General features: G+C 40.1%; 1 protein-coding gene and 1 long non-coding RNA gene across 3 annotated transcripts in view; both read left to right on the top strand.

Annotated features, from left to right (window-relative positions):
- LOC138033373 (thioredoxin reductase 2, mitochondrial-like) overlaps nt 1-12920 on the top strand; it is a 36020-nt gene extending 23100 nt beyond the window's left edge. For both annotated transcript variants that reach the window (XM_068881113.1, XM_068881112.1), the window contains exons 9-18: nt 250-320; nt 781-800; nt 940-1031; nt 2726-2900; nt 5531-5667; nt 6437-6532; nt 7099-7191; nt 7544-7615; nt 11221-11318; nt 12147-12920. In XM_068881113.1, the coding sequence (XP_068737214.1) occupies nt 250-320; nt 781-800; nt 940-1031; nt 2726-2900; nt 5531-5667; nt 6437-6532; nt 7099-7191; nt 7544-7615; nt 11221-11318; nt 12147-12270 (978 nt within the window). In that variant the 3' untranslated portion in view covers nt 12271-12920. The remainder of the gene's footprint in view (nt 1-249; nt 321-780; nt 801-939; nt 1032-2725; nt 2901-5530; nt 5668-6436; nt 6533-7098; nt 7192-7543; nt 7616-11220; nt 11319-12146) is intronic.
- Nucleotides 12921-14027: 1107 nt separating this feature from the next.
- Nucleotides 14028-15000, top strand: part of LOC138032628 (uncharacterized) — an 18016-nt gene continuing 17043 nt past the window's right edge. The window contains exon 1 of the long non-coding RNA XR_011128420.1: nt 14028-14340. This is a non-coding gene — a long non-coding RNA (uncharacterized lncRNA). The remainder of the gene's footprint in view (nt 14341-15000) is intronic.

Raw genomic sequence — 15000 nt, 5'->3', positions numbered from 1 at the left:
TTTCTACAGATCGAGTTAGATTGATTTTCCAGGTAATCACAAGTCTTGCATGAGAAATGATTACCCATGGGATTGAGAATGGTAACTCGTGCAAGGCAGATCTCATCAACTCGTCTAAAAATAGCTTGACCTCTGAAAATTCCGTGACGTAGGCCTTGTATTGGAGATGTAGGCTCCTGAATGATGATGATAATGATGTAAATTTTATCATTTAGCTTGTTATCGTTTTTTGTGCTTTTTCGTTTCCAGGTACCTGGTGCTTTTGAGTATGGTATAAGCAGTGATGACTTGTTTTCCTTAAAAAATTCCCCAGGAAAGACGTGAGTAAACTCTCTTCATAAAAAAAGGCAAATCCAAATTAATAATAATAGTAATATTCAAATGGATAACAAGTCACCTCCTCGTCTGGTCAGGGACAAGCATCATCCAAACCGTTTAGATTAAGTCGCAAGTTAGATGTCCTCAGTGGGGATGAATGCATCTCATGTTGGACATCATAATGTACCCTCATCCCTAAAATCTAATTCAAACCGTGGCTGCTTTAACTGACGCTTAGCTTCCTGGGCTCACCTTGGCACTTTGAAATATTGTCACGTCCGAAGGAAGGAAAAAACCAAGCGAATCGAGGTCGAAGGCAAATTGCTTGAGTATGAAAGCTCTCTCTTTCATGAGAGGCGGAATCACTGCTTTCTCACCTGACTTACTTACTTAATCCTTTTTGTGCGTGTCCGCACATAAGGCCGTATTTCTCACATGAACAATGCATTTTTTCTTTTCCAGGTTAGTTATCGGTGCATCTTGTATCCTTAAATGTCGTATATATTTCAGGCCTATAAATTCTTGTTCTTGTTATTTCTATTAAACGCATAGTTTTAATTCCTGTCAAGGTTTCATTTTGGTTGGTTGTGCAACATATTCCTTAATCGAATATTATGTTAGATGTTGCTTTGGAGTGTGCTGGTTTCTTGACTGGTTTAGGATTTGACACCTCTCTGATGATGAGATCCATTCCACTCAGAGGCTTCGACCAAGTAAGAGATTCTTCATTAAATCAAAACCATATTTCTTTTTTGAGAAAACATGGGTATAGGTTATGTTGGGCCGGATAGCTGTACTGTTCACTTCCCTCCATTGTATATCATCACTCTGAGAAATATTGATTTGTTGGGTTCATGTGTTCCAGTCTATAAACACGCATTTCAGTTACGTACTACGAACACAGTAACAGTGCCACGCTTTAACACATATTTTATGAAAAATTCAATAGCATTTAGAGCTTCTATTGTGTGGAATCTCCTCACCCCGGATCTCGCAAAGACATCCAATGTCAAGAACTATACAAGAATGGCCTCTAAATCCGACAAATTACGTAACTTAGACTTTCAGGCGGAATCTCCGCAAACAATGCCTCACAATAATGATAACGACTTTCTATATTATTAAGACGATTTTAATATATTTTTATTCCTTAGGTTTTAGTTTAGATACACGACGCCATAAGCGGCAACGCTTTAATCACCATCGTGTTGAAATAAAAGTTGTTGTATTGTATTGTATTGTATTGTATTGTATACATCATTTCATTCATTGAGTCCTTCACGTGAACACATGATGAGCCCAACAAATTGACCTGCTCCCAACTGAGCGGCTTCAAAGCTCAGTTGGCAGAGCATTGCAACGGCATCGCAGAAGTCATAGGTGTGAATCCTGTTGGAGCCACTTGAATTTTTCAGGCCGGTGTCTATAAGTCAGAGACAATTGCTTCCATCGTCCAGATAAGTGCCACGATCATTTCTATCTTTCGTTTCTTTCGAGCCATTGAAGCCGGCCACACACTGGGCAAGAAGCGCGGTGCTCAATTCCGCCTTGAAGAATTCAAGCGTATTTAGCGCCAGTTTAGCGCCCCACCTACCTAGCGCTGTTATTGTTTGGCATACACGAAGTGTGAAAGCCACACTATGCCATCGTCTTGGGTATTTTTTTGTCACCGACAACCTCAATTTCTCAAGCTCCATGCTTTTGAATTTTAGGACGGTAGAGTCACTGGTTGTACCCTGAAAAGAAACTAATACCTTGATTCAGTTGAAGTAAAGAAATTTGTCATGAACCCAGTCTCGATAAGATCAAGTATTTTGCATTACTCCTGACCTACCCACTTAAACTGATTCGTCGTCACCAACTACCCTTTTGACCCTGAATTGACATGCGTAATGGCGACACGAGGTTATCGTCGCCAGCGCTAAGTTCGTTCGGTGTCCGCACACTAGGCGAAAATTTCGTGAGAACAGTTGGCGGCGAAGAAAATGTCAAACATGTTTGATATTCAGCGCAATTTCCGCACAGGCTAACAAGCCACCAGAACTTTAAGTCTAATTTTAAGGCGTAATGGGCCGTACGTAAAAGCTGTTTGAATCATTTATGCCGCTCCTGGAGAGAATAAGGTTAGAACTTGAAACCTTAAAGACAAAGGTCGCAATTCGTTGTATGAAAAAAGTTTAATTAATTAAGTCTCATTAACCCGTTCATGAAAGAACAAACGTTCACCATAGTAATCTCCCTTCGCCAATTTTCCACAACAAGATACAAAAGAAGTGAATTGGAAAATCTAATTATTATCACATTATCGATATCATAATCATTGTCATTCCTATTAAGAATTATCATTATCACTATTGGTATTATCATTAGTAAATTATTATTATATTACTTTTCTTCTTGACACAAGCAAATGGCAAAACTTGTGACAGATTACATGGAGAACCACGGAACCCGGTTCTTAAAGCAGTGTGTTCCCGTTAGAATAGACAAAAAGGACAACGGACTTCTTCATGTCACGTGGAAAGAAACGGTCACAGGCGAATCACACCAAGAAACATTTGACACTGTTTTGTTTGCAATTGGTAGGTTACTTTTCTTTTGTGTGTGTGAAAGTGAGCACTTGAAACTTAGGGGTGTTTCTTCGAGAACTATAAGAGGTACTAGCAATGTGTGAAGTTTTACTCAGTGATTGAAATCCTCCGGTGAGACCATACCTTAATGATGATGATGATGATGTGTCCGTTGCATTGCGCATTTGACAATTGAGTAAAGTACGATCGTCCAGGTGAGAGGAGTCCTGAGAAGGCCGACTGTTTAGGATAATATCTAGGCTTAACTATAACAAGCAAAGAAATACTTCAAACCAAACATAGTTGTGTTAAAGAGGCTCGAAAGGGTTTCAACACTTAGAAGATACTCTCTTTAGATCGAACGACCCTACAACACTTAATCACGTAACAGCAATGTTATGGTACCATATGAAACACCGATTATTTCCAAACAAGACGAGATCTTTATTGTGATGTAATAAGTTACCTTGGCAACGGGCAGGCCCAGGAAATGAAACACGAATTTTTGCTGAAAGAGATGCAGTCATTATTGTGACGTAAAATACCCACGATGAAACTTTCGGCAAAGTTTAAAAAATTCTGCCAAAGAATTAAGGTGGCTCTGAATCCCCTAGACAATTATTTTTCCTTGCAAAAAGTTTAATCTTGCCCTTCTGATTACTTTTCAGAAATAAAAAAATGGGGACAACCGAGTTCATTTTTAAGATATAAGCAACTAAAGACAAAATAAAGGGTGTTTTTACAGGGCTTGCCCGTTGCCATGGTGACATATTACGTCAAAATAATGACTGCATCTTGTTCAGCAAAAATCCGTGTTTCATTTGGTACCACGATATTGCTAATAAATGATACAGTGTCGTAGTGCCGATCCTTCTAATAAGAGCGAAACGTGGAAACGTTGAAACTAATTCGAGCCACCTTAAGAACCCCCAACTGATAGGTGGAAACCACTCGGCTATGAACAAAGCGTTGAATTTGGGATTCGGGATCACGGAAGACAAATCCATCCAGAGTACAGAGAGGGATTTGAACCTATAGTACCGGCATATAAATCCAGTACCTATTTGCTGGACCACGCGTCTGGATAAAGTTTGGTTTTGGCTCTCCTCCTGTATCATAGCAAATCAGACAACTATGTTTACGTTCCTTCATCATAAAGTCGATTGTGATAGCTCGTAGAGAGATCTAGCGTTGCGTGAACGTGAAACGGTAAACGCTCCTGCTTATCACAAAAGCATGACAATTCTCTCATTCTAACGTTTCCTCTCTTTTTAGGAAGTTGCACCTTATCTGAGGGTAAACGGGTAGAAAACGCCTAAAATAATTGGATACACTGCACAGAAATCAAATCTGCCTGTCAAATCGTAGGTTGGCTTTTGAGGGGAGGGAAAAACCGGAGTAACCGCAGAGAAAGAGAGAGTAGAGAACCATCAAACACAACTCACACGTGACGCCGACTCTGGGTATTTAACCTTGGCCAAATTTGCTCTCACCACTACGCCATGCCTGCTCTCGAAGTTTCATTGCTGTTTACCGTAAACGCGACGCTTTATCTCGCTCTAATATCTCTAAGCAATTACCCAGCTACTTGTGATATACTACAAAGGTAACTTTCAATTTGAACTTTTGACTCTGTGGAGAGAATTCTAAAGTAAGAACAACCAAATGACAGCTACTAAGCAACACGTTCATGTGTTCCTGTTGATTTTCAACAACATCACGACAACGACACTCACTTTATAAAGGTTTTAAATCATTTATATACTAATTTTTGCGAATGGTTGGTTGAAAAACTGACAATGATGATATGCACGTCACATTTTTGCAAAGTTGCCACCACCAGAACTTTTCAAGTTGATTAGGGTTCACTTAACACACAGAATTTCCACGGCATTACACATGCTCCCGGACTATATAGGACGATAATTGCTTGGATCACAGTGATTCTTTTCTGAATCAAAAGTACTTTAGCCTGTACTTTTAATATCTCAGCGAAGGCTTTGGGTATTGCATGGCGTGCCATCTTTTAAAAGCGAATCGCACACAAGTACGGTCCATACGCTTTATTTGATGGAAGCTCAAAGTTTCCATATCAATTCCCGGAGAAATGACAGCGTCGAAGTAAAAGGAGTGATATATTGTGCCGCGAGGTTGTTCTGACTTTTGCATCTGTTGACTAAGTTCTTTGGCATGACCACCTGACAAGTATTCATTCGAGCTAGTAGCAATCGGAAGGTTGACGTTGGTCGTAATCGGAAAGTTCGTATTGCATCCGAACTTGTAATCGGAAGATAGGAGGTTCGACTTCTGCAAATGCGCATTCGGATTTTTTCTGAGTGTCCCCAATTATATTCTAAATGATTCTGTTTCTGTCTTTCTTGGAAAGTGGTTGTAAATTTTGAGTCTGAATGAAATCCTTATATTTAAGTGTGTCCATTGAGATGGAAGTTACTGAGCATGCAGTTGTTCATCCCCTTGTCGCTTTAGAGTTGTACTGTTGGACATGGTAGTTCTAAAATTAAGTCAATGGATAATTTCCTTTCGGATAACCATTCAGACGTTTCTAGGTTCGGAGTGTGTGAGTACAATCGTGAACGACGGCCCTTTGTGTGTCACTCACTAGAAGATGTCTGTTTCTCTAGGAAGAGATGCTGAAACAGCTTACTTGAATCTTGGCAACGCTGGAGTTGAGGTTCACCCGCTAAGCAAGAAAATTGTAGGAAAGGATAGCGAACAAACCACGGTCCCGCATATCTACGCCATTGGAGATGTTTTGCAGGTAAATGAGTGAATGACCCGGTATCAATCGATAAAGTTCGTAACACAAGAATGAGGATCCTCTGATCACTTCTTGTACTTTTGTGTGTTGTTCCCTTGACAGCGAGGTCCCTTTTCACACCAACTGACCTATCAGGCGTTGTTCTTAAAAGAACCACACAGTATGACTCAAAAGTATCAACAGATTTCAAATAGTATTCAATATAGGACCAAATACTGGGGATTCGTTCTCTTTCCTCATATTTCCTTGCTATGTTTTCAATTGTCATAGGAAGGGGTTTCACACAAATGGCATTTATATAAAATTATAGCGGAGCACCATAGTCATAGGAACCCATGAGTAGCTTTTCTCATGGTAATCATGGCTAGCGTTATTGCTCGTGCGCGCGTACGCGCAACTCTTCCCAATAATATAATAATATCCTAATAATAATAACAACCATCATCATCAATACGCCCAATTATGGGGGCCGTTTACAGCGTATATCTTTGATATTGGACATCCATGTTATGGCCAATTGACACCTGTCAAAAAAAGGTGTCTGCTGACCAGTACCACGGGACTATATCGAGGCTCAAGTTTAGAGCTCATCAAGGTCAGCTGTTTTTGGAAGTTAACCGCTGACCAGGTACTTGTTTTCGATTGGATCCCAGGCTCAAACCATGTTAACTTACTGTAAGAACAAATAACTCGGACGGAAGGTCCGCTTTTAGGCTTGACTAAATCTATATATCAGTAATGTGTAATTAAGATATTTATTTTCTGAAAGGATCGCCCAGAACTGACTCCAGTGGCCATAAGAGCAGGAAAGCTTCTCGCCGACCGACTTTTCGGAGATTCAGACGTTACTATGGACTATGATAAGGTATTCCGGTAATGATTTTGTTTATTAATTGTGATTATCAGAGATTGTTTAGAACTTAGTGTGTACTAACTACCCTAGAATTTTAAATGGTATCGATGCCAGAGAAATTTTACAGAGAACATGGAAAATTCATCGCCAAACTGTCCCATAATATTAAATATAGAATGAGCAAAGGATGTTTTGAGAGGCGGGAAGCAACCGAAAGCAACTGTCTTCCGGCTTACCTAGACGTCACCATACTTGTATTTTGAAGTGTCTTTTCTACCTGAAAGACTAGAGTTTGGGCGAAACACTTCGGAAGTTAAAAGTCTCCATCTGGCCTGGGTTGCTCGAAGCGTGGTTAGCGCTAATCAGCGTTAAATACCACGGAAACCTATAGGTTTTGATACCTCGTAACCAATGGTTAGCGCTAACCAGGTTTCGAGCAACCGGCCCCAGTTTGCTATCCGAAATCGATCTGAAAAGCCAATTAATTAAGTACGTATATAGGTCAGAGGGTAACTTACTGGAGAATTCAGAAATAGAGATTTGATACGTAATGTGTGTGCATGTTTCTGGGACTAAAGGTTGCCACCACAGTTTTCACGCCTTTGGAGTTTGGTACTGTTGGACTTTCCGAAGAGAAAGCAATTGATATACACGGAGAGGACAACATTGAGGTAGGGCTTGCCTTTGTCGAGCTTTCATTGGTGAAGAGTTGCTCTTTCTTATTTATCTTGAGGAGTAAACTGTATTGAACAAATGCTGATCTCCCACGAGCCTTTAAGGTTAGTGGAGAGCGACCAAGTGGAAGTTCATTGTTTCGCCTCCCGTATAAGAAATACCTGAGTGTCGTGTCATTGAGAGAACCTCATTGTCTCGTATATTTACCAGGGGCCGGTTCCTGAAAAGAGTAATTACTCTATTCCAGGGATAAATGTGCCGGAATAAGGCACATGTAACCCCTGGAATAGAGTTATTACACCTTTCAGGAACCAGGTCCAGATTTCCAGCTAACGATCATCTTTCTAGGTTTATCATGCATTTTACAAACCACTTGAGTTTACGATACCGGCAAGAAACTCTGAGCAGTGTTACATGAAGGTAAGAGGCTATTAGTCGGCCGAAGAAAGTGATACACCTATATAAAGACACGATTGGATGGTCAAGCTAGCATCTTGTGGGGTCATGCACACAGATGCACTTGATTTCAATCATTAACTATAATATACACTAGAAGCACATGACTTTGAAGCGTGTAAATTGCAACTCTTTTCCTTGGAACAAAGCTGGGGATTTTAGGACAACAATTTTATGCCCAAATATGGACAAAAATGAGATCGAAGCTGCACGCGCGGGAAAAGCACGAGTTACGTTACATCGAAATAAGGAAATTTTTAAACTAAAAAAAAACCAAGCTCTAAACCAGAGTTAAACTCTTCAAGGTAATGAGGTTCTGATAGTATAGTATAGTTAATCATTGTAATCAAGTATCAATTTTTCAGTAGATTCATTAGTTGACATCATGTGAAGGATATGCCATTTTGAATTGCCCTTCTGTTTTTTGTTGTATTATTTTTTCCTTTGTAATTGTTTTTTTTTTGTTTTGTTTTGTTTTGTACAAAACGTTTTAATTAAGAAAAATCGTGGGGTCGTGCACAGAAAGTGCCGATTTAAGCTAGCGTAACAGCGTTAAGAAACACAGCTGGGAGAAGGAGGCAACTCTTGTTCATTTATAAAGGTCGACGAAGTTCATTTGGGGGGTACCGTTTGACTAAATTATTTGTTTTATTGGGAATTCATCACCATTATCACAGTCGTTGTCGTCATTATTAGTATAAATAATCACATTATTTCGAGTGCAATTTGGAGTAAATAAGAACGAGTATTTTTTTCAAAGACTTACAAAAACACGTGCGGTTGGAATTCTTTGAAAAAAAAAATTACCATAATTTATCATTATATCATCCCCGTATGCGGGCGCGTGGAGGGCCGGAAAAAGCCGTACGCCCTGTTAGGAACACGTACTGCTCTGTGCGATGCGATTTTAGAATATTTCGTCGCTTCTGAAAATCCAGCTAGGTTATTTACAGCCAGACAAGCAAATACAACAACATATTATGTAATCTTTCTGTGCAAATTTGTAAAGTTTTAGTCGAAATTTCTCTGTGTGAACATGAATAGCGTAACGAGCCCTTTTTTGTCCAAAGTTCATCTTCTGGGTGCTCATGAATAGCGTAAAGAGCCCATATGATAAAATGCTTATTGACTGAGTTTACGACGGCCCGCATTTGATTGGCTATCTGTGAGTTTCTTTAATCCTTGGCCAATCAAAATGCTCGGTTTGTTGCCTCTTTAGCACCGAATTAACGCTTTTCTGCATTGTGTTTATACACCTTAATTCCAAAATGGCTGCCATTTTAAGATTCTTTTGTTTCCATGCAAATTGCCCTTGTGGCCTCGTTCAAGGTTAAATGTTCTTTTGAATTTTACGTTTGAAAGCGAGACCATAAAGGCCAATTTGCATGGAAACAAAAGAATACTAAAATAGCGGCTATTTTGGAATAAGGTGTATAAACTGCATTTCTTTTAGCTAATCATGTTGGAGAAGTTTTTTAATGTATATTGTTATATTCATCGTCATTGTCCTGAACATTGTCATTATCATCGCAACTGTCATTTCGGATGGAAAACAAAATGGAGTTGGCGGTATTCGTTGGCGCAAGATGCTATCTCCACCCAATAGACCTTATTCACGATGGCCGCCATGTTGGATTTGCTATTATGACGCAAATTAGCTACACACTTCTTAGGGGGCAAACAACACAAGTTCGAGAGGTTATAACAAACACCTTAGCCCTATGCACAGATGATTTGTTTCACGTTCATGGAATGTTTATCACCTAAGCAGTAAAATACAATCATTACACAAGTTACTTCGACGTTTTTTTAGTGAAAAATGAGCAGATAACGAAGTAGAAAGTCAAAATGTCAAAGGCAGTCAAAAGATATAAAAATTTTATAAAAGGTACTTAATTCTAAATACTAAAATGGACTTTTTGCAATGTTATTTCAATATTTCGTTGAGCCGATTTTCCGCAATTTGCTTTTCTTTTCACATGACAATATGAAAACCAACATGGCGGCTATCGTGAATAAGGCCTATTAATGTATACTGTCTACAATGGTAACTGAAGCGTGTACATTTAGAGTGTCTAGATTTGTATTTCATTATGATCGCGGGTACCGTTTGGGGTTTGACTATTCTCGTCAATTTGGGACGCTTGTTGCTTGATAAGAATTATAGGAAATTAATATCTTTTTTTAAAAATCCGAATCCCAATGCCTGAACTCGCTGGACTCGAACCTGGGAACGTTCGGTTAATAACCCTTTTACTTAACCCACTAGACTATCACGTCGCTAGGTGCCAGAAAATTATTTTTTGATATGTCATTTTTTTTTCTTCGGAATGCCGCTGTAAACGTGTATTATCACCCGCGAAGAAAATGTCGGTTACCAAAGCCCAAGAAAAAGCTAACCACTGTAAAATCAAGCACTATACTTAAGGACGTTCGCGCGAAAATTTTTCAACATTGATTTTTTTCTGAAACTTTTACCACTGTAAGATGATGAGTTAGTTATGTCAGAAATGTAAAAAAAATGGGGGGTCACCGACTTCGTTTTGGAGAGAACATGCCCGGAAAAAACACCGAAAATGTGACAAAATCGGGCTTCGTTAGCGAATAAGGCCAGTGTCTGTAAACCCAAATATATTGCAATTAAATCTTTGAAGTGAAATCTTCTCTGCCAAATATTGTTTAAGTGGACATATTAAGTATATTTAGTCATCTGGTGAGGTTTCTTAAAGATCAAGTTCGCATTTAGCGATCACAGTTTCACTCGCCTTGCAGCCGCAAGATGGCAAGATTTGATGTCCCGTGAACAGAAATCTTGAATTTTTTTTAACTTCCCACATTGATTTTTTGTTCATTTTTGGACAACGTGGAGATAATTGTAAATAAAATCCGTTTCTGGAAAGAAAAATAGGGGTCACCGAACGTCCAAGACCGTTAAATCCAGGCAAAGCTATAGCAATGGCCTTTTGCCCTATCATTTCTCATTTTATTACTTAGCGCGCGCGCTCGTGTATGACGTGGCGTGTGCATTTGCGTGCGCAGTAAGGATGCGCAGAAACAATTGGCGCGAACGTCCTTAACCACTATTTAGCAATGATTTTATATATACTAATTTGTGTTGATAAATAATCGGTACAATTGTCAGCCAGTTGAGCTTTAGTGGTTAAGTGGATAACAACAGTTTCTTCAAAGTGGGTGTTCCGAGTTCAAATCCTGTACTTTTACTTTTTTTTTCTGCTGGAACCCCCAAGAGCACCCACGATCATAATGAAATGAAAATCTAGATGCTCTACATTAACAAGCTTCAGTTAATATTGTAGACTGTGTACATTATTAGGCGGGAGATTGGGTTGGCAGCGCTGGTATTTCACAGCGGCCCTCCCTATTCTGCCGCGCCAACAATACCGCCAGGAAGTGGGGGCTCTGTGGTTCCTTAAGAATTTTAAGTGGAAGCACTCAAAGGTCTTTTGTTCAACCCTTATGGGTTTCTGATACAATAACTGCTATACATAAACTGAAAATGTAGATTATGACAGGATAATTAAATTATAAAATATAATTTTTCTGTGCAGATAGTTTGTCTCCGAGAGGGGGATCAAGTTATCTTAGGAATGCATTTTCTTGGCCCTTCGGCTGGGGAAGTTATTCAGGGCTTTGCCGCGGCCATGAGGTAACGTTTATTAGGACTGCAACGATGCGGTAAACTGCCGATGTTTTCCCAGAGTGAATATTGATTTTTACCACAATTGCTTGTAACCTTGCGAGAACGTTATAGACAACGCTTGCTCTTTCTTTGAGTTATGATTTTGGTCACGCTCTGAAATAACCACTTCCTTTGGCGTTGAATATTGTGGTAAAAAACAAATCGAAAGTGGTTCAGTGTTGTCTGTACTCTTATCGACAACATTTTGACCACTGTGATGACGAATATCGTTGTCGACAAGAGTACAGAAAACGCTGAACCACTTTCGATTTGTTAAATCACTGAGAAAATTCGAAATATTTACCCAGGAAGCTCAAATCACCCGGAGGTGGTTTTCAGGGAGGTCCTTCATACGGATCGAATTTAGAGATGTTGGCTTTTGTGGAGTTGGGAAAACCGGAGAACCTGGAGGAAAACCGCTCAAAGCAAAGAAAAGCTCCAAGAACAAACTCATCCCACATGTGGGCGGCGAGTGCTATCACCGCTGAGCCATCCTTTCAACCGCAAAATAAATAAGCAAAATGTTTGCGATATTATCGTATAATATACCACATCGGACACTTTGTGTCGGTAATCCATCCCCTGTTAGCGATGTGTGTAAGCGCTGCCCTGGTAAGGCGATTTATGATAAAAATATAAATTAAACAAACCACAAACCTTCCCCGCCACCGATGTCTTTCGACTTAATTGTTTCCTGGGATTGTGTACAAGATGGTGAATGTATCCTGTTCTCTCGAACATAAAAAAATTGAGAATTAATCAGCATTTGTGTTTCTACGCACAATTTTTTTCAAGGTGTGGCCTTACATACAATACTTTATCGTCGACTGTGGGCATCCATCCGACGTGCGCAGAAGAGATCGTGAAGATGCATATCACGAAGAGGTCTGGGGAAGACCCTACTGTAACGGGATGCTGAGGATAGATTGGCCTCCACATTGGTCTACCCGAGGAAAAAAGAGAAGAAAATGATTTTTATTTAGTTTTGTTCACGCGAAAACGCACCTAGTGTGATGGGTGGACAAAATGACGATTAAGTGTTCATTGTTGTGAACTGCAGCCGATGCACGGACGAACTAATCGGCTGAATGCCGCAATTTGACTGTCTGAGGTTTGCTGAGGTTGTATCAACTAAGTTATAAAAGGAAATTGACCTCCGTGGGGAGATTAGAAAGCTGCCGTTTCACTGACTGACTGACTGATTTAGGGACTGTTACACAACCCCGGTGACCTCACCAGCACACCGCTGGGCAGACAGGCGGGCGCTGAGCCAGATAGAAAGATGGACATGGAAACACACTTTCCAACAATGAGCTATGATTTATTCCATTGGCCATCTGGAGATGACATTCATTCCGTTTGTACATGTGAAAGGTTCATGGAACATTCCTCGGGTGTGCTGTGGGGGCTTGAAAAATCCTCGAATACAAAAATGAAGCATTTGTGTACATGACGATAGGTTTTGAAATTGCCTGTTGCAAGAAACCTTTCCGAGTCAAAGACAAATGAGTATTAGGACTAGTTTTTTCTTGTAACAGAGAAAAAAAATAAAAGTTGTCCTTACTGGAATTCTTAAACCTCTTCTTTTATGGAGCTCAAGAATGCCCTTTGACTCTAAACCTTCACAGGTACCCCAAGCTCGATATATGAGCAGCTCTTTATATGATGACCTTTGCATTGTTACGTGACTCGAGCGATTTGCATATTTATAAGGATTTGTATGGGGAAAATAACGATTGTTTCTGTGACCTATGAAAATGTAGCGATTTAAATAAAAATCGTCTTACCTTACTTTAGTTGAGTGTTTTTTTCCTCTTGTGTGGTCTTTGAGCCGATTTACGGCTATTCCTGTTAGTTTAAAGGAACCGGTTTGCTCCCTCTGTATATACTAACCAAGGTTGGGTACTGTCACGAAGCAGTGGATCCGATCCACCGAAGGAAAACGGCCGTAAATTCTCTCCAGCAGCTCCAGTCGCCTCGAAATTCCGGGTAGAGCACGGACGATAGTTAACTTTTCCTTCCGTGGTCTTTGCTTGGCGTCGGATCTTCACAGAAGCCGAATAAAACGTCGGCAATCTCTGAAAACTTTCCGGCTTTAGCCATCGAAAGACGGCAGGTTAGTTTTGCAGGTTGCAGGTTGCAGGTTGAAATTTACTGTGACTGTTACATGAATAGCTAACCTTAGGCCTAATTAGGCCTAAAAACGTTTCTTTAGGCCTCCTTAGGCCTAAAAACGTTTCTTTAGGCCTAATTAGGCCTAAGATTAGCTATTCATGTAACAGTCACAGTAAATTTCAACCTGCAACCTGCAACCTGTAACCTGCAAAACTAACCTGCCGATCGAAAGAGGCTTTGTTCAAACTTCGCGTTACTCCAACGATCAAAAGTTAGCTTAGCGACCCGGCCAGATACTTGAATTACTTTCACTCCGGGTGGGAGACAGTCCTTTGCTCCAATCAAAAACCAATACCCTCGTACCCTGCAGTTCACAATACTCGTTGTTGTTCATCTGTGAAACTAAAGAAAGACTTCTGCTGTAGGATTTCAAGGAAGTGAATTCAAGGAAGTGATTTTTGATGGGAGCAAAGGACTGTCTCCCACCCGGAGTGAAAGTAATTCGAGTATCTGGCCGGGTCGCTAAGCTAACTTTTGATCGTTGGAGTAAAGCCTCTGAACAAAGCCTCTTTCGATGGCTAAAACGGGAAAGTTTTCAGAGATTGCCGACGTTTTATTCGGCCTCTGTGAAGATTCGACGCCAAGCAAAGACCACGGAAGGAAAAGTTAACTATCGTCCGTGCTCTACCCGGAGTCTCGAGGCGACTGGAGCTGCTGGAGAGAATTTACGGCCGTTTTCCTTCGGTGGATCGGATCGACTGCTTCGTGAGAGTACCCAACCTTGGTTAGTATATATAGAGGAGCAAACCGGTTCCTCTAAAAAAACAGGAATGGCCGTAAACACTGGAGGAAAAAAACACTCAACTAAAGTAAGGTAAGACGATTTTTATTTAAATCGCTACATTTTCATAGGTCACAGAAACAATCGTTATTTTCCCCATACAAATCCTTATAAATATGCAAATCGCTCGAGTCACGTAACAATGCAAAGGTCTGGTCCTCGTATAAAGAGCTGCTTATATATCGAGCTTGGGGTAGCTGTGAAACCTCTAACTTATCTTTCTTGTTCACAGTCAGTAGAGGGAGAACATGATTTTACTGTGAAACTGCTATAAGATCTTCAATTATATACTGCAAAAAAAAAACTTTTTTTGATATGGGAAACCACAGTGACGGTGTAGTTTGCGATTGTCCACTGAGTAGGGGTGACTTTTGTAACCCGCGAGTATTCTCTTTAGGAGCTGATTACTCGCGACGGTGTACTCCTGAAAGAATTATTTTTAGGTTCGCAGCCCATTTCTCTACGAATGAATTTAGGTTTAAAAGGTCAGAGTACGGCCACTTTTTGAAGCTTGATAAATGTGTCAAGTTAAGAACGTTTACAGCGTGTGGAGCATATAAATATATACTAGTAATTTCAACTTGAAAGTGGGTGCTGACTTCAGACTTTGATGAAGGAATTACTTGTTTTACGTTTGAAAATGAACGGCATAATTCGGGTGAGTGTTTAAATAGGTTGCACGGAGGGGAGGGC

This window comes from Montipora capricornis, chromosome 14 (genome assembly GCF_036669925.1).
Source record: "Montipora capricornis isolate CH-2021 chromosome 14, ASM3666992v2, whole genome shotgun sequence".
Classification (NCBI taxonomy): Eukaryota; Metazoa; Cnidaria; class Anthozoa; order Scleractinia; family Acroporidae; genus Montipora; species Montipora capricornis.
This window is presented reverse-complemented; position numbering and strand designations above follow the sequence as displayed.